Source organism: Anas platyrhynchos, chromosome 28, assembly GCF_047663525.1.
Source record: "Anas platyrhynchos isolate ZD024472 breed Pekin duck chromosome 28, IASCAAS_PekinDuck_T2T, whole genome shotgun sequence".
Taxonomy (NCBI): domain Eukaryota; kingdom Metazoa; phylum Chordata; class Aves; order Anseriformes; family Anatidae; genus Anas; species Anas platyrhynchos.
In genome coordinates this window covers 4416771-4437467 of record NC_092614.1, presented here as the reverse complement: position 1 = coordinate 4437467, position 20697 = coordinate 4416771, and the positions used below count along the sequence as shown (strand labels likewise).

Genomic DNA, 20697 nt, shown 5'->3' with positions numbered 1-20697 from the left:
GTCTTTGCACACTCAAAACTCTTATGCAGCGTAGAAGGAGATAATATCCCTGTATAAAAAACTTACTGGGGAAGACAGTCTGGGTTATTCCTGCCTCAGGTAAAGGCAAACCCATTTGTGGGACTGCTTTTGCTCAAGTACCTGGGTGCTCTTGATGGTAATGCGTAAGCATGGGGAAGCCCCATATTTTGCTCAAAGGGATTTAATTTCGGTTGAGAAAAAACAATGATTTGAATTGTATTATGTTAATTGCTATATAATACGATATGCCATCACTACTATGGTTGCTATATGCCACATCAGCAGCATTACAGTAAGAGTCACCCAGATTATGTCTTTAATATCTTACTGATGATTTGGAAGAGGGAATTGAGTGCACCCCCAAGTAAGTTTGTAGACAACACCAAGCTGGGGGGAAATGTCAATCTGCTGGAGGGCGGAATGGCCCTGCAGAGGGACCTGAGCAGGTTGGATCAATGGGCAGAGGCCAATGGGATGAGGCTCAACAAGTCTAAGTGGCGGGTCCTGCACTTTGGTCCCAACAACCTAATGTAACGCTACAGGCTTGGGGCAAAGTGGCTCAAAAGATGTGCAGAGGAAAAGGATCTGAGGGTGCTGATTGATGCTTGAGCATGAGCCAGCAGAGTGCCCAGGTGGCCAAGAAGGCCACTGGCATCCTCACTTGTATCAGGAATAGTGTAGCCAGCGGGACCAGGGACGTGATCTGTATTCTGCTCTGGTGAGGCCACACCTTGAATAGTGTTCAGTGTTGGGCTCCTCACTACAAGAAGGACATTGAGACCTTGGAGCATGTCCAGAGAAGGGCTACAAAAGTAGGAGAGGAGAGCAACTACTGGTCTATAGTTCCCCAGCTCTTCCTTTATACCCTTTATAAAAATGAGAGTGATATTTCCCTTTTTCCAGTCACCGGGAACTTTGGCCTGAGTGCCTTGATTTTTCAAATATGATGGAGACAGGCTTGACAACTACATCAGCCAATTCCCTCAGGAATATTCCCAGCCCCTGCCTAGAGGTTCGGGACTCAAGAGATATGGGAAGCCTGACCATTAGTAAAGACACCGAGGCAAAGAAATTGTCAAGTATCTCTGCCTTCTCCACATCTGTCATTACCAGATCTCTGTCTTCATTTGTCAGAGGTGGTACACTCCCCTTAGTCTTTCTTCTGTGGCCAATGTACCTATAGAACCTCTTCGTATTATTCTTTGAATCCCTCGCTAAGTTTAGCTCTTGGTAATTGGAGATTCCTCTCTGAGAGGCACTGAGGGACCTATTTGCCACCCACACAATCTCTCAAGAGGTTTGCTGCCTACCTTGAACCCACATTCACGACATCACAGAGAGGCTACTGAGCTTGGTCAAGCCAGAGGACTATCACTCGTTCCTGCTCTTAAATAATCACATACCTTAGGGCTTTTATTAAGACCCCTGGGCATCTCAGTTAGCACTCTGGAAGAATGGCTGCTTTCTATAATTGTGTAACCTCCACACTTGGAACAAGAAACCACCTGCAGCCCCAGTTGTCTCTTAAAGAGACAAAGAAAGTAACATACAGAGGATGCAAAGAAACAAAATCTTCTTCATCCTCTGGCATGCACCGTTCATCCTTTATCAGCAGGAGGTGAGTGAAGCATCTAAGGTCATAGGCAATCTGGTTGCATTCTGTCGTGCTATTGCTGACAAGCAGACAGGGAAAAAATTGCTGAAATTGGGCATGGAATTTAACAGAACCAAACCTGTGGTGCATGCACAGCAGTGCTAAACATAGGAGTGTGGGGGAGAGGAAGAGAAAGAAGACTTCAAGCGGAGATGATGGACTACCAACAGAGATCCTGAAAGTGAGATATGTATTGAAGCTTTTATGAATTTTAGCTTTTGTAGGATTTTAAAGCTGGGATTGCTTCAGAAATAAAGTCATGGCTTGGAAAGAAGCTAAGAATTTGGTAGCTGGAGATCTGTTGGTACCTGGGAAGCACTTGGGAAAACAGTAGATAAGAGACAGAAGAATTAGGGGTGTTCAGGTTTTAGCTGTCTTGCATAAAATTGATGTCAGTGAGAATTACCCCAAATCAATGAACTATCACAACCAATAAGGAAGAGAAGAATTACAGGCAATACTGTTCTCCTCCCAGTATGGGGATGTTGACTGCTAACCTTGCCTGAGGAGGAAGGACATTCTGCTTTGAACGGTGGATGACAAGAAGGGTGAGAACTGTAGTTTCACAGACATTTAGGTTCAAGAATGCCAGTCAGAACCAAGGAATAAATTCAGAGATTATATATAATTTTGATCTGTCCAAAGAAAAAAATGCAAGTCTGAGGTAGACATGTAAAGCAGAATTCAAACAGTTGAACATAGTATTCAGTGCTGTCAGTTCTGTTAGATCTGAAACTGTAGAGCAGAGCACATAAAATGGCACAAGAGGATGTAGCTTCAGTTGCTTCTACACCAGTTAGGGATGAGCAACCTAGGTGGTAGAGATGTGAAGTCATGAAAGTCAAGTGCAACCACAGATGTATCTATAGGCAAGCAGAGGTGAGTGTTACTGCATTGGATGGGTGTGTGGGGTCAGATAAAGGACAGCAGTGTGGAGTGATAGATTCCTACAGGAATCTTCCTGACACGTGATGGGATGGGAAGGGTTGTTAGGTTAGTTCCAGAGCCGACCAAATCAATGAGAGGAAATTTAAAGTGAGGCAAAGAGACACTTAGCTCCAGATGCCTGTCGGCATGGATTTGCAGGTAGCTGAGAAATTAAATAGTGGACAATTATGGACCTATTTATACACACATCTAGCACAATGAGCCTTTCAACTGTCCATGTAGTAAAGGAGGAAATAAAGAAAACCCAAAATGTCAATAATGTGTTTTGTTGTTGTTGTTGTTGTTGTTGTTGTTGTTGTTTTGGTTTGTTTATTTCAAGGCATGATGAGAAATTTTGATATTTGACAGAAACATCAAAAAGTGTCTTAAAGGGTATTTTTCTCTCTTTTTTCCTTCCTTATATTCCTTTATTTCATTATTTTATTGTAATTAATGCAGTAACAGGCAGACATAGTCATGCATACAAACATACCATCTTTGCAGCAAAACGAAAGAAAGCTATTAGAGAAGAAAGGGAGACAAAATTTCATGTAACTTTCTTCTGACGCAGAAGAAACAGAACTGGAATTGGGAGGAATGACAGAACTTATTTTACAAGTCTTTCTATTTAACTGAAGTTGACTGTTCTTTTTTTCTTTTTTTTTTTTTTCTTTTTTTTTTTTTTTTAATGTCTGTCTTTGTGAGAGAGGAGTTAAAATCCACAATTTCATTCAAAATGTATGGAAATTTAAATGACTTGACACATTCCATGGAAAAGCTCAATATGTTTTCAAAATCTATCTTCAAGTCAATTCTTGGTGGATTAATTTCAGAGAGATATTTAGATAATTGAATTTTCTTCATGGTTCCAATGGTCTGATGATTTCTTTGGAAAATTAGACACTGCTGAGGGATTTCTTTGAGGAAAGATGGAAGTCAGTATGTGATCTCAGCTCCCTTGAAAGACAATTGAGGAAAATATATTCTTTTAAAAAGTGTTTGAATTGAAAAAAATTATGATGGAATTCTTTATTCCTTGGGCTGGTTGTATGGATATCATTGACTGTAAAGTGATTTTAAATTGTTCAATTGTAATACACTTCAGATATGAGTGATCTATACTTAGCTTTCTTTCATAATCCGTGGATGTGATTGTTAGGTTTACTGAGTTATTGGAGTGCAATTCATCTAGACTTGTTTGACTGTCTACATTAGAATGAATTGTATAGTACCCTGGAAGGGCCTACTTTTGTCATTTGGAAAGGATGTATACAGGAGTAGTTCAGATAGACAGTTACACTGTAAACCACAAAAAATAGCTTACTATAGGAGACTGGACTGATACTTTATGACTTACACTTAATCCTGGTGCCCGTTCATGGGGTGTAGAGAAAATGTGGAACACCTTATGACGTGTGGATGTTTTCAGTTTATATTTCCAGTACAATGCCCAGGTTAATGGGAATCTAAATCACTAGCTTTCAAGTATTTCACCATAAGAAGTGCCTTAAAACTAGGCAATGGTCAAAGCATGTGCTTATTAGGCAGTCTAAGTATACCTGAAGTTGATTAAATATTTTAGTATATTTACACTGGTATTTGTTCATTTTTCTTTGATTACTGTTTTTCAGGGTTTTACAGAGTCCAAATGGAGTATGAGAACAACACAGTAGTTAAAGAGTTTGTTCTGTTAGGATTTTCTCAAACCCACAAAGTCCAGATGATTCTCTTCTTCTTCTTCCTGCTGTTCTATATGATAATTCTCCCAGGCAACGTGCTTATCATTCTCACAATTCAAGGAGAGTCCCAACTGGGAACACCCATGTATTTTTTCCTGGCCAATTTGGCATTCTTGGACATCTGTTACTGTTGCGTGACCCCACCTAAAATGTTGGCTGACTTTTTCTCACACCAGAAGACAATCTGCTACAATGCTTGCATGGCCCAGCTTTTCTTCCTCCACTTCCTGGGAGCAGCTGAAGCTTTCCTGCTCATGGCCATGGCCTATGACCGTTATGTAGCCATTTGCAAACCTTTTCACTACACCAGGCTTGTGAACAGGGCAGTATGCTATGTCCTGGTTGGAGCTTCATGGGCAGGGGGCTTCATCCATGGCATCACTCTATTTGCTCTTACCATTGCTCTCCCCTTCTGTGGCCCCAACATCCTGGACAACTTCTTCTGTGATGTCCATCAGCTGGTTAAATTGGCCTGTGCTGATACTCACATAGTGGAACTTTTGATGTTTCTCAACAATGGAGTTGTCATTGTCATGTGCTTTTCACTTCTGCTCATCTCCTACACTGTCCTGCTGCTGAAGCTCCGGACACAGTCCTCCAAGGCAAAGAGCAAAATTGCCTCCACCTGTGTTTCCCACATCATTGTGGTTTTTGTCATGTGTGGCCCAGCTATGTATATCTATGTCTTACCCTTCCAAGCTGTCCCAATGGAAAAGGTTGTTGCTCTTTTCCATACAGTCATCTTCCCCCTGACTAATCCCATGATCTATACCTTGTGTAACAAGGAGATCAGAAGCTCAGTGTGGAAGCTGGTCAGCAAATACATTCTTACGTGTGGAAAAATAAAACAAACGAACAAACAAACAAGTATTTTAAAGTAAATTAAACTGTTGTTGTTTTGTTTGTTAATAAAGTTCTCTTAGGAGCAACTCCATGATGTACATTATGTAAGAGCATAATATATAATCAGTAATCTTTAAGAAGTTTTCTCTAGTTTGTAGGCAAGCTTTTGCTTCTCAGCCAGCATAGCTAGTCCACTGAAATTGTTAAGTGAAAATCAAAGGCAATGTGATTATGGTCTTATGGGAGGCATAGAATCATATATTTGGACTGGAAGAGACCTTAAAGATGATCTAACTTCAAACCCTCTGCCATGGGCAGGGATGCCACCCTCTAGACCAAGTTGCTCAAAGCCCCATCCAACTTGTCCTTGATCACTTCCAGGGATGGGAAATCCACAACTTTCCAGGGCAACCTGTTCTAGTACCTCACCACACATTGATTGTAATGTTTATCTATACAGTTATAGGCATCTGCAACATAGAATCCTATGGATTCCTAAGGATTCCTGCAAAAGGCATTTCTAGGGAGAGATTCAACTAACACAATTTCTACTTTGAGTTGAAATAAACTGTGCCGTTTTTTCTGTCTTGGCCCTTACTTGCCCTGTAATTTACCTCTTGTTTTGCCTCTCAAGTAGAATTGGCCAAATAATTCCTGGTTGAGAAAAATTAATTCCTTTTGTTGAAAAACCAGGATTTTGGAGAACATGGTTTTCTTACTGGAGTGTGTACTTCATAGACAATGTAGATGCAGAATATGCTAAATATAGCTCCATCCACAAAGTCTCCACTAATATGCAAGAAGGCACTGCACTTGCACCTTACAGAATCACAGAATGGCTGAGGTTGGAAGGGACCTCTTGAGATCATCTGCCCGCCCTGCCAAGCAGGATCACCTAGAGCACATTGCATGGGATGGCATCTAGGCAGGTTTTGAATATATCCAAAGAAAGAGAGTCCACAACCTCTCTGGGCAACCTGTTCCAGTGGTCTGTCACCCTCACAGTAAAAAAAATGTTCCTCAATAGCTGGAAATTTCTGTGTTTCAACTTGGTGCCCGTTGTCTCTTGTCCTGTTGCTAGGCACCACTGAAAAGAGTCTAACCCCATGCTCTTGACACCCTCCCTTCAGGTATTTGTACTCATTGAAATAAGACCCACTCTCGGTCTTCTCCAAGCTAAAGAGACACAGCTCTCTCAGCCTCTCCTCAAATGAGAGGTACTCCACTCCCCTCATCATCTTTGTAGCCTTCTGCTGGACTTGCTCCAGGAGCTCTATGTCCCCCTTCTATAACTGAATGCAGTACTCCAGGTGAGGCCTCACCAGGGCTGAGTAGAGGAAGAGGATCACCTCCCTCGACCTGCTAGCAACACTCTTCCTAATGCACCCCAGGATACCGTTGGCCTTCTTGGCCACAAGGGCACATAGCTGGCTCAGTTAACTTGCTGTCTACCAGGACTCCCAGATTCTTCTCCGCAGGCCTGTTTTCTAGCAGGTCAGCTCCCAACCTGTACTGGCACCTTGGGTTATTCCTCCATTGGTGCAGGACCCTGAACTTGCCCTTATTGAACTTCATGATGTTCAACCTTGACAGGCTCCAGCCTGCCAAGGTCCCTCTGAATGGCAGCACAGCTCTCTGGGATATCAGCCACTCTTCTGAACTTTGTGTTGTCAGCAAACTCACTGACAACAGCTGCACCTCGCTGAGGTGCACTCTATTCCACCAACCGGGTCATTGATGAATAAATTGAACAGGACTGGACTTGATACGGACCCCTGGAGGACACCACTAGCTACAGGCCTCCAACTAGACTCAGTGTCACTGATCACAACCCTCTGAGCTCTTCCATCCAGCCAGTGTACCTCACTGTCCACTCATCCACCCCATACTTCCTGAGCTTGCCTACAAGTACGTTATGGGAGAGAGTCAAAAGCCTTACTGATATCAAGGTAGACATCATCCACTGCTCTCCACTCATCCACCCAGCTAGTCATTCCATCGTAGAAGGCTATTGGCTTAGTCAAGTGTGATGTTCCCTTGGTGAACTACCTGACCATTTTCTTCTCCTCCGTGTGCTTGTACAGGTCACAGTGTCCTCAGTCCTTATGTAACACCATCTGTAGCACACTCTAAATAACCAAATATAGTTGCCTGTGAAGTAGGATTTACTTTGTTGTTGCTGTTTATCCCCTCATTTAACTATCTTCTGCATATCATTTGGCAAAATAAAACTGTCAAGTTGAAAATTGACTTTTCTAAAGTCAGCTTTCTTTACTAACCCCTTTCTGAGGGTGGTCTTCCTAGTTAGACCACTTTGAAGACAGCTTGATCCCCACTTTGGGGATTGATTTGTTAGCTAGTGGTACTGGTTATGTTTTGAATGTATGTATGTGCCTATAGGTAATCAATAATGAGAATGTTTGCTATTTCACTAGCATCGTTTGTAATAAACTGTAATATTAGTATATATGCTTACTGCTTTATTACTGACTACTGCTATTGACTTTTTATATATAAACACATACAAATACACAATTACAAGCATACAATTAATTAATTAGAATTTCCTATCAGATTGAGACAAGCAAAACAGAAGAGCGTAACTAAGTCTCTTGTGATCACATGGTGAAAGACATTGGGAAAAACAGGAAGAGGGACTTCCAGTAACATAGAGAAGAATTACAACACCTGAAAATCTTCCCTGCTACCATACCTCTTTTGCAGGGGGCAGAGACATCCTTCCCCCAAGGTGCTCTGTGAGCAGCTCTCATACATGCTGTGGAAAAGAGATGGCAGATTCAGTGGTCACAATCCTTAAAGAGGTCCGTGCCCTTCACCAAAAGCAGGTGATGTGGAGATTGCAGTTGGAAATAGGAAGGATGTCTCCTAAACTGGAGATGCACAAAAGAAGACAGAACAGGAAAAGACACCCTCTTTCACCCAAGGGAAGGTATATGAGCCAGGGAACCACAAAAACAAGGCCCTAAACAGCCTGAACAAGGAATGCTCAAGCCACAATGTCCTTCAAAGCTGCAGAAAGGTCAGGAAAGATGAAATGGTAGCCGCTCTCCAGGGTGCGCTTTGGTACCACTTTCTGGCCCTCCAACAACATAACAGCCCGCTCGACCCCAAAGACAGCTCGCACAGCCCAGGCAGGCACTGGCAGTAGGGCTGGGCGTCCCAGGGCTGCAGCAAACTCCTGAGTGAAGGTGCTGTTGGAGGTTTCAGGAGAAGATGGGGAGACACCATTAAAGACCCCTTGCAGGCACTCATTCTCCAGGGCATGACATATGATCCCAGCCAGGTCCTGAATGTGGATCCACGGGAATGGCTGGTGCCCAGACCCTATGGGGCCTCCCAGTCCTAGCCAGAATGGCCAGAGCATCTGAGAGATTGCGCCACCACCTCGGCCCAGAACTACACCTGTGGAAAGAACAGAGTGAGACAGGGACCCTCTCCAGCCCCAGACCTACAGCCAGAAGACAATCCTTAGAGGGATGGACCTGGGACCGCACCCCAAAAAGACAAGATACATAATCTGATGCACTTCTCCCACCCCTTCCCCTACTGCCCCAGCTCCAAAACAGAGCCACTCCAGACACGCATGATGTCCTGTCTTACCAGATCTCACCAGAACACCACGAGTTGGACCATCAGGGATGACAGCTGCAGCTTCCCAGGAGCTCACCAGGCGTGAGAAGAAGTCAAAATTCCCTCCAGGGCTATCCTCAGTATACTCAGCTGTGGGGCTAGGGCGGTAATAGCCTGTGGGTATAACAGCAAAAAGTGGGTTGGGGTTGAATCCCAACATCAGCTGGCCCTCTTCTCCCCAAACCTGTCTCCAGGGACATCCTCATATGAACAGCACTAGGTTTTGAACTACAAGTGCACTCTGCAGGTTCAACAGCATGTGCTGGTATTCCAGCTGAGATGGCAATGCCATGAATCAAATGCACCAGCAAACAAGGCACTGAGCTGGCTGCATAGAAAGGAGCTTCCTGTCTGTCATAAATGCTAACCTGCAGCAGCTTCAAACCCCGTAGGAAGCAGAAATGCAAAACTGGAGATGTATGGGGGGATTCAGCTGAATCCTTGCTTAGACAACTTGGTTCTACAGATGCCTTAAGGCTTTCACAGGGAAAAGCATTAGGTCCTGTCCTAATGCTACCAAGTGAAAGCATGAGAACCCAAGTTCCACTCCAGTACAAAAAAAAGCTGACCAAGCCTTGCCTAGTCGCAGCGATACTGATGGCAATAAAGGTGGCATTTCAAGGCAAGACATATTTTCCCCAGAAGCATGCTTCTGTCTGGAGGTACACCTCTCCTCATCAGCATGAGGCACGCTGGGCCCAACCAATACCTACGCCGGTGACGACGACCCAAGCATTGGGTGGCTGGTCAGCATCAGCAATGGCTTTGGCCAAGGTCTTGGTGGTTTCAACTCGGCTGCTGATAACTTCCTTGCAGAAAGCATCACCCCATCTGGAAAAAGGAGAGCCACTCATACTTCCCACCAGGATATCCCAGGAAACAATAGCCCCATGGGGAGCCCCCACGGTCACCTCACAAGCACAGGAGATGTCACATAAATTCCCCCCACCCCAGAGTAGAAGGAGGACATAGAATGTTGCTACCTAAATATATGGTAACTGTGGGAGAACACGGCTCACCATTTCCCAAAAAAAGGCTATAGGTTTTGGATGCCCTTAGGGCAAACACATCAGAAAATGTGGGCACCAAAGCTGTGTGAATTCTCCTCAAGCACCTGGAAGAGGCATTTCCAAAAACACCCTCAGCAATACAAGAACAACTTCTGCAGTCCATTTTGGTTCTGACTTTATCTAAGCATGTTATTAAGTATTATCTAAGCATAGGCATCTGGTGCCTTTTTGGACACATGCAACTACTTTGCCTGGCCTCCACCTGTCAGTCCAGAAGGAAATGCATCTTTTAAAATTCTCTGGGGACTTAACAGGCCTACAGAAATGTTTTGGATATCTGAAGACCCAGATGTCAACAGCCAGGGAACCCAGGTTGTCCTTTCTGGACACCCTACTCCCTTGCCAGACCCACTCCACATTTTCTGACAACATTGGGTTGTCTTGCCTTCACCTTGTCCCCACAACACTATGGAACACTGAGTTACAACACTTCATTACCTGCGGAAAGGGTTGAGGACATTCTCACCAGCCAAATTCACCACTGCATCGCACTGGGGCAGTCCAAGGCGGGACAACTCTTCCTAGGCAGGGGTAACAGAGACATCACACACCCAGCCTTCCCTCTTCTCAAGCCTTCCCAACAACCAAGCTCCCAAGACATCCAGCCAGTTACTTCCTGACCTTTGTAAAACACTGCCTGTCGCACAAGCATGAATGGAGAACATTTTGCTCCTTGGAGCTGCAGCAGTACCCACCCCAACTGACCACAACCAGTACAGCACCTAAGAGATGCAGGGTACATCAGTGGGAAACAGTTTCCCCACTGCAAATTCCCTGCATGCCATGCCAGGTAGGCTAGTTCCTCAGCCTTGACATGGTCTCCCTTCTGTAATCACTCTTATTTCATACCCAGATGATGCGATTCTTGCCCCCTTGTCGAGAGACATGGGTCACCTCATGACCATGGCTCTGAAGCAAATGGGTCAGGGCTCTGCCCACAAATCCAGTCCCACCACCTGTGAAAAAGACAGGATATTAGAGACCAGATGCAGCTTGCAAAGCTAACGCAGGAGTTCCTGTTACCATGGCCATCCTCCTAGGGTACACCACGGGGCCCTGACCACCCTCTCCCCAGCCCTCCCACTGCAGACCTCCACCACTCCCCATACCCTGGCTCCACACACTGCATCCTACCCCTCAGGGTGCCTGGATCCCAACTGCTACCCACATTATGCTGAATCACACAGGACATTGAGGTGCTCGAGCATGTCCAGAAAAAGGCATTGAAGCTGGTGAGGGGTCTGGAGGGCAAGTCTTATGAGGAGCGGCTGAGTGAGGTAGACTTGTTCAGCCTGGATAAGAGGAGGCTCAGGGGCAACCTTATTGCTCTCTATAGGTACATTAAAGGAGGCTGTAGCGAGGTGGGGATTGGTCTATTCTCCCACATGCCTGGTGACAGGACGAGCGGGAACGGTCTAAAGTTGCACCAGGGGAGGTTTAGGTTGGGTAGCAGGAAAAACTTATTTACCGAAAGGGTTGTTAGGCACTGGAATGGGCTGCCCAGGGAAGTGGTGGAGTCACCATCCCTGGAGGTCTTTAAAAGACATTTAGATGTAGAGTTTAGTGATATGGTTTAGTGGAGGAATTGTTAATGTTAGGTCAGAGGTTGGACTCAATGATCTTGAGGTCTTTTCCAACCTAGAAATTCTGTGATTATGTTATTCTTTGATACCAAATAACAGAGCCAATGATTTCTTGAGGTCCCTTCCAACTCCTACAATTCTGTGATTCTGTGTGATTCTGTAACTGTTTCCAACTGTACTGTGTGTGGGGGTTCTTCTACTCCTTGTCCCAGACTTCCAGGTCAGGAGGCTTAATACCCCGAGGATAAGTGGTCTGACTACAGAAGTCCTTCTATGTTTGTGAACAGTAGGTCTAGCTGGGAAACCTCTCTGTTAGGCTCACTAGCCACCTGAGTCAGGAAGCTATCTTCCACGCACTCCAGGAATCTTCTAGACTGCTTCCTCAGGGCTGTATTGTATTTCCAGCATATGTATGTGGAGTTAAATTCTCCCATGAGAAGAAGTGCTGGTGATTGCACAACATCCGCCAGCTGCTCATAGAACACCTCATCTATCTCTTCATCCTTGTTTGGCTCTTGTTGGTCTATAACAGACCCCCAGTAGGATGTCTACCCTGTTGGCCATCCCTTTATCCTTATCCATAGAAGAAATATACAAAGAAAAAGAAGAGATATCTAAGTCAGTAAAGATAACCAAATCCACTGGCTAAGAAATGTAAAGACAGTAAACAAGCTTTACAGGAGAAATTTGTGATGTTACCAGTCCAAAAGGATTCAGCTCTTGTTAGGGCAAACATAAATCTACCTTCTCACCTAGCTGTATTTAAAGAACCAAACAGGAAAAATATCTCAAAAAAACAAATAAACAAACAAAAAAGCACCATCCCCACCTCCACCACCAAAAACAAAACAACAACAACAACATCAAAAACAAACAAACAAACAAAAAAACAACAACCCTCAAACATACAAACAACACATGGTGTTAACTTGTCTATATGTTACATCACAGTGGTTGTTACACATTGTTATGTTCTCTTTATCAGCGAGTGCAGACAAAAAAACACGGGGGAGTGGCTTTAAAGCAAAAGAGGCTAGGTTTAGATTAGATATAAGGAAGAAATTCTTCTGCCCTACACTGGGCAGCTGGGAGCGAATTTGGTTGTTAGCCAAGGTTGTTAGCCCACCAGAACCGAGTGGAAAGAACGCACAGGCAAACCCAAGTGCAGGTACTGGTGGACTAGACGACCCTGCCTGTGTTGGAATGTCTGGGCTTCTGATAGAAAAAGGTACTATGTAACATTTATAAAGCATAAACCATTTGAATTCAGAGTCATTCATTCATTTGCACAATGCTGATGCATCTGGGCAACAATTCAGTCACTTGGAAGGTCTACTCCAGCTCTCATGGGTGCCTCCGGGAGCTAGAAAATGCCTTTGACATGCTCTCCTTCAACGCTCGTTTGACTTGATTGTTCCTGAGTGAATAGATGTATGGGTTAAGCATCTGAGTCACCACGGAGAAGAAGAAAGAAAGAACTTTGTCAGAGCCCTGCCCACCCCGTTGCGCTGTGCGGTTATACCTATAAATAGACGTGCTGTAAAATACAGTCACCACCACAAGGTGAGCTGAGCAAGTGGAAAATGTTTTCTTCCTTCCTGAGGAAGATGGCATATGTAGGATGGTGATAATAATGCAACCATATGAAATGACAGTTATTGTTAAGGTACCTGGCACAATGATAATTAATAGGATAAACATCAGTCCTTCAATGAACCACGTGTCTGTGCAGGACAGCTGCAACAACTGTGAAGTATCACAGTAAAAGTGGTTCAGGACATTGGGACCACAGAAAGGCAACTGGGCAATCATAATGATGGGAGGAGACATCAGGAGAAAACTCACTGCCCAGCAAGCCAGGACCAGTTGGAAGCAAAATCTGTTGTTCATAATAGTCGTGTAGTGCAAGGGGCGGCAGATGGCAACATACCGATCAAAGGACATTGCCGCCACGTGGAAAAAAGTGCAGGTACCCAAGCAAAAGAAAAGCAGCATCTGAAGAAAACAGCCAGGCAGGGAAATTATTTTCCTCTCTGTCAGAAGGCTGTAGAGGGTGCTAGGAATGAATGTGGAGGTGAATGTTATTTCCAAAATGGCAAAATTCCTGAGGAAGAAGTACATTGGAGTCTGAAGAAAATGGTCCACTAGAGTGATGCTGATGACAGTAATGTTTCCAAACAGGATCAAGAAGTAGGCAATCACCAGAATCAGAAAGAGGATGATCTCCAAATGGCGGCTGTTGGTCAGCCCCAAGAGGACAAATTCCACTACTGTTGTGTGGTTCATTGAATCTTCATTGCTAGCGGAACAAGAAAAGACCTGTTTTGAGAACTAGTGGAAAACAACAGGACACAAGTCAATATGGTTTTGTTAACATAAAAGGGAGATACCAGTAAGTAACCCCCTGAGAGAGACTGGAGCAGCCGCAGTAACTACATTTAAACAATCTTTTCCAGGTAAATGGGGTCTCAAGCACCATTTGTAATGCCTAGTCCTCATTCCAGTTCAGGCAACACATAGGGGTCCCCTCTCAGGACAGCTGAGAGGGCTACATGTGCAGGAACTGTTTTCGACCCTGGGACTATGAATGTCTGAATGACAGTGTTCATCGCCCATCAACAATAGACAGAGACTGAAGTAGATTAGACACAATGGATAGTGATGGATAAAGTAGTATTGCAGAAAATGAACTTGCTGCAGTTTAAAGGAGCTAAAACGACAAAGAGAGAGGGAAAGAGACTTTACAAAGAAAAGGCTGGATAGATGGGAGCAGTGCTCCAAAGACAGGTTTGTAGAGCTGGTTACCACCAAGCAAAGGGAAAATGCACCAAGGAATGGATGGATACCACACTAAGCAAAAGTAAAAGAGGGAGAAGGGGGAAAGTACGGGAAGAAATTCTGTTTACTTTTCATTTAACCTCAGCACTATAGCTCCAGTGGATCAACTCTGATGCTGATGGTTTCTTCTTTGTGGCACCTGTCTCCAAGTATCCTGCCACACTACACCATCCTGCCCTAAACTCAGACAGGTACTTTGTCCAATGCAATGTGTCTAATGCACTACTGTACTATATTACTGGAGCAGTCACCACTGTGGTTACCATTACTCTGTGGAAGTGAAGGGGAGCCTCAAAACCTTGGACGATGCCCTTCAACTCAACCACGCTGTTTTCTTGCAGGCTTACCAGATACTATTTATGGCATTTCAGCTGCAGTCTCCCTCCCTTCTCTCCCAGATACCAAACCTGTTAGCCCTAAAAAGAGATGTGGAGCTAGTTTTGCACTCAGATCTCCCAGATTTTATCTTGTGTCTTTGAATCTGGTTTCACACTCATTTCAGACTCACTTCAGCTATTTCTGAATGATTAAAAGGAGTACCAACATGAGTTTCTGGGGAAGGCAAGCACATCTTAGACAACACATAGCCCATACCAAACTTGCCATCTGATTTTCTCTTTTCAAGTGCAACTTACAAAATATTCAAGAAAATGGTAAATCTGAGTGAGAACACTATGACTATCCTGATCACACTACTCCCATCAGTTCTTTCTCCTTTGGTGCACTTGGTGTCAGCAAAACATGGACATTTGTTAGCTGCATCTCATGGCTGTTTCTCCAAACAAACAAACAAAAAAAAAAAAACCACAAAACACACACACAGACAAAATTAAAAAAAAAAAACACACATGCAAATAGAACACCCTCTTCCCCCACATTATCACATAAAGTATAGGACATCCTTTTTTAATACCACAGATGGACAGACATTATCTGGAAGCTGAGCTTGCTCCCTTAAAACCAGAGTCTCCCTCAGTCTTAAAGCTTTTACTTGAGTTTTAAAAATGAGCCAGTCAGTTTTCCAAGCCCTTATCCATTTCTTCTTTCCCTATCTCCAAAACAATCACACCCAGTCTCTAAGAAGTGCTCCAAAGAGTTACCAATATATCCACAGCAAGCCAGGATGCTTCAAAAAGAAGTCTAATTCTGATGTTTCTCCTCTATGTAGGCTGACTTCCAGCAAAGAAATTTCCACTTCTGAGCTCCTTCTTATAATGCGGTCAGTATTTTACACTGTTGTACTTCCTCACTGAGTCAAACCTCAGGGACCAATTTGGTATCGAAATCTGCCAAATACCTTCTGGGAAAACACTTCTGAGAGTTTAAAGAGCAGCAAGAACATAGTCATACCATGGAGAAAATGAGGTTGGAAAGCACCCCTGGAGGTCCAGTCTCCTGCTAAAAGCAAGCTAACTTCCAAGATGGACAAGGTTGGTCACGACTTTATCTACATAAGCTTGGATATCTTCAAGTATGGGGATCTCCCAGCTTCTCTGGGCACTGCCCATGCTTCACCATTTTCATTGTGAGGTGTAATTTCCTTCTGTCCAGTGGAGGTTTCCTTGTTTCAGCCGTGACTCTTGTTCTTTCACTGTGCACTGTGCACAGGCATCTGTGCACTGAGTACAGTACTCAAGGTGTGGCCTCACCACAGCAGAGTACAGGGCGATGATCACCTCCCTGGTCCTGCTGGCTGGGGTGATTCATGACACAAGCCAGGATGCCAGGATGCGTGGGCACAATGGCAGCTCAAGTTCAGGCGAGCATTGACCAGCACACCCAGATCCTTTTCCTCTGCACAGCTTTCCAGCCATTCTGCTCCAGGCCTGTAGCTTTGCATAGGGTTGTTGTGACCAAAGTGCAGCACTTGGCACTTACACCTGTTGAACCTCATCTCATTGTCTGTCATGTTTAGCTAGACTAACATTTGTGATGATGGGTGTACGTGATGATAGGGAGAAACATCATGCAAGTAGAAAGTCTTCACATCTAATGTTGTTTACCATGCCTGTCCTGATGGAGATGGCTAAAGCAGACTATATAGGAGTTGAGATTATGAATTAATGTCTTAGGAAAGGTTTATCTAATGTGTTTTTGGTGTTCAGGGAGAGATGAATTGCATCCTCATCTCTTCTGCCTATATTTAAGTATTTTAAGGAAATTTAGGAGGGATGGATGCATCCATGACACCATGATGTAAGTATTTCGACTGCTAGCATGGCTGTCTGGTGGCTTTGAAATAAGATCACTGGAATGATTTCCTTGTGGTTTATAATATAATAGAGTATACAACAGAAACTGAAGCATCAGACTTACTAGGTGGATGAATGAATAGGTGGAATCAAGGTGGTATGGTATAGAGGAAGGCAAGAGATGGAGTCTCTCTTTAAGCATCATTAATGTGTATAGTAAGAATAGTGGATAATGTCTTTATTCCTTGGAACAAAAGGAAGAGTTGGACAGAACAACTTAACGATTTCAGCTAACTGTACACAGTAGACCTGCCTATGAACATACTAGAGAAGAGTTCCCAAATGACCGCAATGAAACAAGAATGGGATTAGTTGTCTTGTGCTCCCCAGGTGAACACATTAAAATGGAAGTAGTAGATTTAACAGGCCTTCTCATAGCACTGCATATCAAAAAAATACAGAAGGAGGGATCTGGAATTCTGTCAACATCTGAATTAAATACAAATTTGTGTAGGATTTCCATTACCTGCATTGTGCTTCATTTGACCTTAGCTTTTCAGTTTACATATATACCATTCATTGGGAATGTATGCGGTTTATTATCAAAACAGGGGGCAGACATATCTTAGCATTGTGAACTTTAGTTTCAGGCAATGACACTTTTGCATGCTGCAGTTCTGGGTACCATAATGCCTAAATGCATTTTTACAAGGTTCCTTTCAGGTCAGAGTCACAGTAGCATTTCTCTCTCAAACTTGGAGAGATGTCAGTAGGAAGCAGCATAGGCCTTACACTTTTATGCAGTAAGGATACTACAGGCCGTTTCCTCCTTTAGCTGTAAAAGATAATTATTCGTTGTGGCTGAAACTAGTTGTCATTAAGCACTTTGCCACACAAGTCATGCAGAAGGACCATGGCACCTTCTGGACAGTGAAGAAGGACAGTGAAGCACCAAAAGGTTGGTTGTGGTTTAACCCAGCTAGAAGCTAAGCACCACACAGCACCACGCCCCATGGGATGGGGGAGAGAATTAAAAAAAATAAATTAAAATGAATGCTTGTGTGTTGAGTTGTGTGTCGTGTGTTGTGTGAGATAGTTTATTAGGACAGAAAAGAAAGGAAAATAATAGTGATAATAGCACTACTACTACGAATGTCTACAAAACATCGTTCTGCAACAATTAAACCATCAGTGTATTATCAACATTATTCTCATCCTAAGTCCAAAACACAGCACCTTACCAGCCACTAGGAGGAAAATTAACTCTATCCTAGCCAAATACCCAGGAAAAAAACAATAAATAAAAAGCAGAAATATCCTTGGGAAAGAGTGATAAGGAGTACACCTAAAAGTCTATTCAGGAAGAAAAACGTATCAAATGTCTTTGGATCAATAACATGATCAATCCATGGATTTCTTCCTACCTTCCTTTTAAAAAATGTGTAGATTACATCAGGAGTCTGTCTATTGAGGAAAAAATGTCCCCTTGAAAGCTTATTCCAGGAATTTCTCCACATACGGTTGATGGAAGGGCTGAGGAAAATTATTATCAGTGTCATCTGAGCAGCAGTAACTTTCCTCAATTCCAGGGAGCAGCTTTGGTTGTGTCATACTCTAACAGGTATAGAATAACTTTGTTAAGGCCTTCATATATGGTGATATTGAATGAGAATGATTAAAAATTTACCATTGTCTCTCTGTTTTATTAATGAACATGAACCAAGTTATGCTTTGTTTTGAAGTTTAAAACAGGTCTAATTTATCTGTCGTCTAAACACGCCAATGACAGTGGTCAATAATTCCTTAGTGTGTGTACATATACATATTGATTTATTTATTTTCAACACAAGCTGACTGATGCATACATGGACTGATCTCTGCTCCAAAATATATCATGTTGTAGATGAAATGCTGTGTCTCTTGTGAACAGAAGTTTAGCTTGGTTTACATGATGGTGGGTCTGAGTGCAGACTGATATGTCATCATTCAGTTAAGGAGGAATGTGGAGAATGATCAGCCATTCAAATTGACAGTGTAGTGCAACAGGTTGCAAGTGACCACTAACAATTAAAATACATCAATGGAAGTCGTATGAAGGCAGCTGAAGGATGTCCATGAAGATCATATACTCACAGAACATCCTGAATTGGAAGGGACCCAAAAGAATCTTTGAGTCCACCTCCTGGCTCCACACAGGACCACACAAAAATGAAATCATAATTCTGACAACATTGTCCAAACACTTCTTGAACTCTGGCAGGCTTGGTGTCATGATCACTTCCTTGGGGAGTCTGCTTCAATGCCCGACCACCCTCTTAGTGAAGAACCGTTTCCTAATACCCAATCTGAACCTCCCCTCTCACAGCTCCATGCCATTCCCTTGGGTCCTGTCACTGTCCCCAGAGAGCAGAGATATCTCCTGCCCCTCCGCTCCCCTCATGAGGAAGCTGCAGCTGCAGGCCTCCCCATGAGGCCTCCCTTCAGACTCCTCTTCTCTAGGCTGAACAAACCAAGTGACCTCAGCCACTTCTCATATGTCTTCCCCTCTAGACTGTATAACATATTTGTTGCCCTCCTTTGGACACTCTCTGATAACTCTATGTAGTGGGTTTATGTGGCAAGACTTTGGTAGCAAGGGGCTGCGGGGGTGGCTTCTGTGAGAAGAATCCAAAAGTTGCCCTATGAGGGTCCCACCCCTGGTCAGAGTTGAGCCAATAAGCAATGTTGTTTGCACCTCTGTGAAAGCATATTTAAGAAACAAAACATAACAAAACTGCTGCACAACAGCAGCTGGGAGAGTGAGGGGGAAGAAACAGCCCTGCCGGCACCAAGGTCAATGAAGAAGGAGGGGGTAGGAGGTGCTCCAAGAGCCAGAGCAGAAGTTCCCCTGCAGCCTGTGGAAAGGACTATGGTAAAGCAGGTTGTCCCTCTGAAGCCCATGGTGTACCATGGTGGAACACATTTCCATGCTGCACCCCATGGAGGACCCCATGGTGGAGCAGGTGGATCTGACCTGAAGGAGGCTGTAGCCCATGGAGAGCCCCCGCTGGAGCAGATTTTAAGGCCGGACCTGTAGCCCATGGAGAGGAGCCCACACAGGAGCAGGTGACTTAGCAGAAGGTGCTGCTCATGGGGGGCCCAGGCTGGAGCAGTCTGTTCCTGATGGATGGACCCTGTGGTACAGGCCCATATCTGAAGCAGTTCTTGAAGAGCTGCTGCCTGTGGGCAGATGCCGCAGGATCAGTTTGGGAAGGACTGCATCCCGTGGGAGGGACCCCATGTAGAGCAGGGGCAGAGAATGACCATGAAGGAGCAGCAGAGACCAGGTGCTATAGTCAGACCGCAACCCCCATTCCCCTGTGCCACTTGGGGAGAGGAAGTCAAAGAGGATGGATGAGGGGAAGGTGGTTTTGGTTTCTTTCCTTTGTTTCTCACTTCTCTAGCTTATTAGTAATAGGCAAAAAAACTTACTAATCTCCCTACTCTGAGTCTGTTTTTGCCCATCAAAATAATTGCTGAGCAATCTCCTCATCCATATCTCAAACCATGAGCCCTTTACAATGTATTTTCTCCCCCTTTCCCTTTGTGGAAGGGGAATGAGAGAGCAGTTGTGGTGGAGCTTGGCTGCTCACCCGAGTAAAACCACCACACACTATTAACGTTCTGTTCTAGATAGTGTTGCAGAAAGCACAGAGCGATAGAATGATCTACATGGACAGAAAGTGGATTATTTTTTAGGATAGCAGGTATGTCTTTTTTTTAATGTCTTTCTTGTATTGTGGCATGCAAAGCTGCACACAGTCCTCAAGGTGAGGTTGCACCAGTGCAGAGCAGAGCAGGACAATCGCTTCTCTTGACTAGCTAGTAATGCTGTCCTTGATGCACCCCAGGATATGATTGGCCCTTTTGGATGACAGGGCACACTGTTAACTCATATTCAACTTACTATCAACCAAACTCTCCAGATACCTTTCCATGGGGCTGCTCTTCAGCCTCCCATCCCCTAGGCTGTATGAATATCCAGGGTTGCCCTGTCCCAGCTGCAGAATCCGGATGAAGGAGAAGGTTGAGAATCATGAGCAGCCACCCCATCTTCATTTCCAATATAAGGCTGACACAGATTTTTGGGGAATTCACCAAGGTGAATATCAAAGAAGAAATATCAAAGAAGAATATCAA

At 44.1% G+C, this 20697-nt stretch overlaps 3 protein-coding genes across 3 annotated transcripts; 1 reads left to right on the top strand and 2 right to left on the bottom strand.

Annotated features, from left to right (window-relative positions):
• Positions 1-4250: 4250 nt before the first annotated feature.
• On the top strand, positions 4251-5222 carry LOC101789937 (olfactory receptor 4N5). The gene has a single exon (XM_005031452.5). It carries the CDS (start codon positions 4251-4253, stop codon positions 5220-5222), a length of 972 nt encoding a protein of 323 aa, XP_005031509.5.
• A 2752-nt stretch (positions 5223-7974) lies between these two features.
• On the bottom strand, positions 7975-10865 carry LOC139999682 (epimerase family protein SDR39U1-like; the record flags this gene model as incomplete). The annotated part of the gene is made up of 5 exons (XM_072028865.1): positions 7975-8607; positions 8806-8949; positions 9545-9666; positions 10344-10426; positions 10755-10865. Coding segments are annotated over 5 exons (876 nt in total), but the record flags the coding sequence as incomplete, so codon positions are not given.
• A 1967-nt stretch (positions 10866-12832) lies between these two features.
• Positions 12833-13774, bottom strand: LOC119714015 (olfactory receptor 6E1-like). Its single transcript, XM_038168576.1, has one exon. The coding sequence runs from the start codon at positions 13772-13774 to the stop codon at positions 12833-12835; it is 942 nt and encodes a 313-aa protein (XP_038024504.1).
• Between the last annotated feature and the right edge of the window lie 6923 nt (positions 13775-20697).

What these genes read in the sequence shown, in the direction of transcription:
- LOC101789937 (XM_005031452.5), top strand. Translation starts at nt 4,251, where the DNA reads ATGGAGTATGAGAACAACACAGTAGTTAAAGAGTTTGTTCTGTTAGGA.
- LOC119714015 (XM_038168576.1), bottom strand. Translation starts at nt 13,774, where the DNA reads ATGAACCACACAACAGTAGTGGAATTTGTCCTCTTGGGGCTGACCAAC.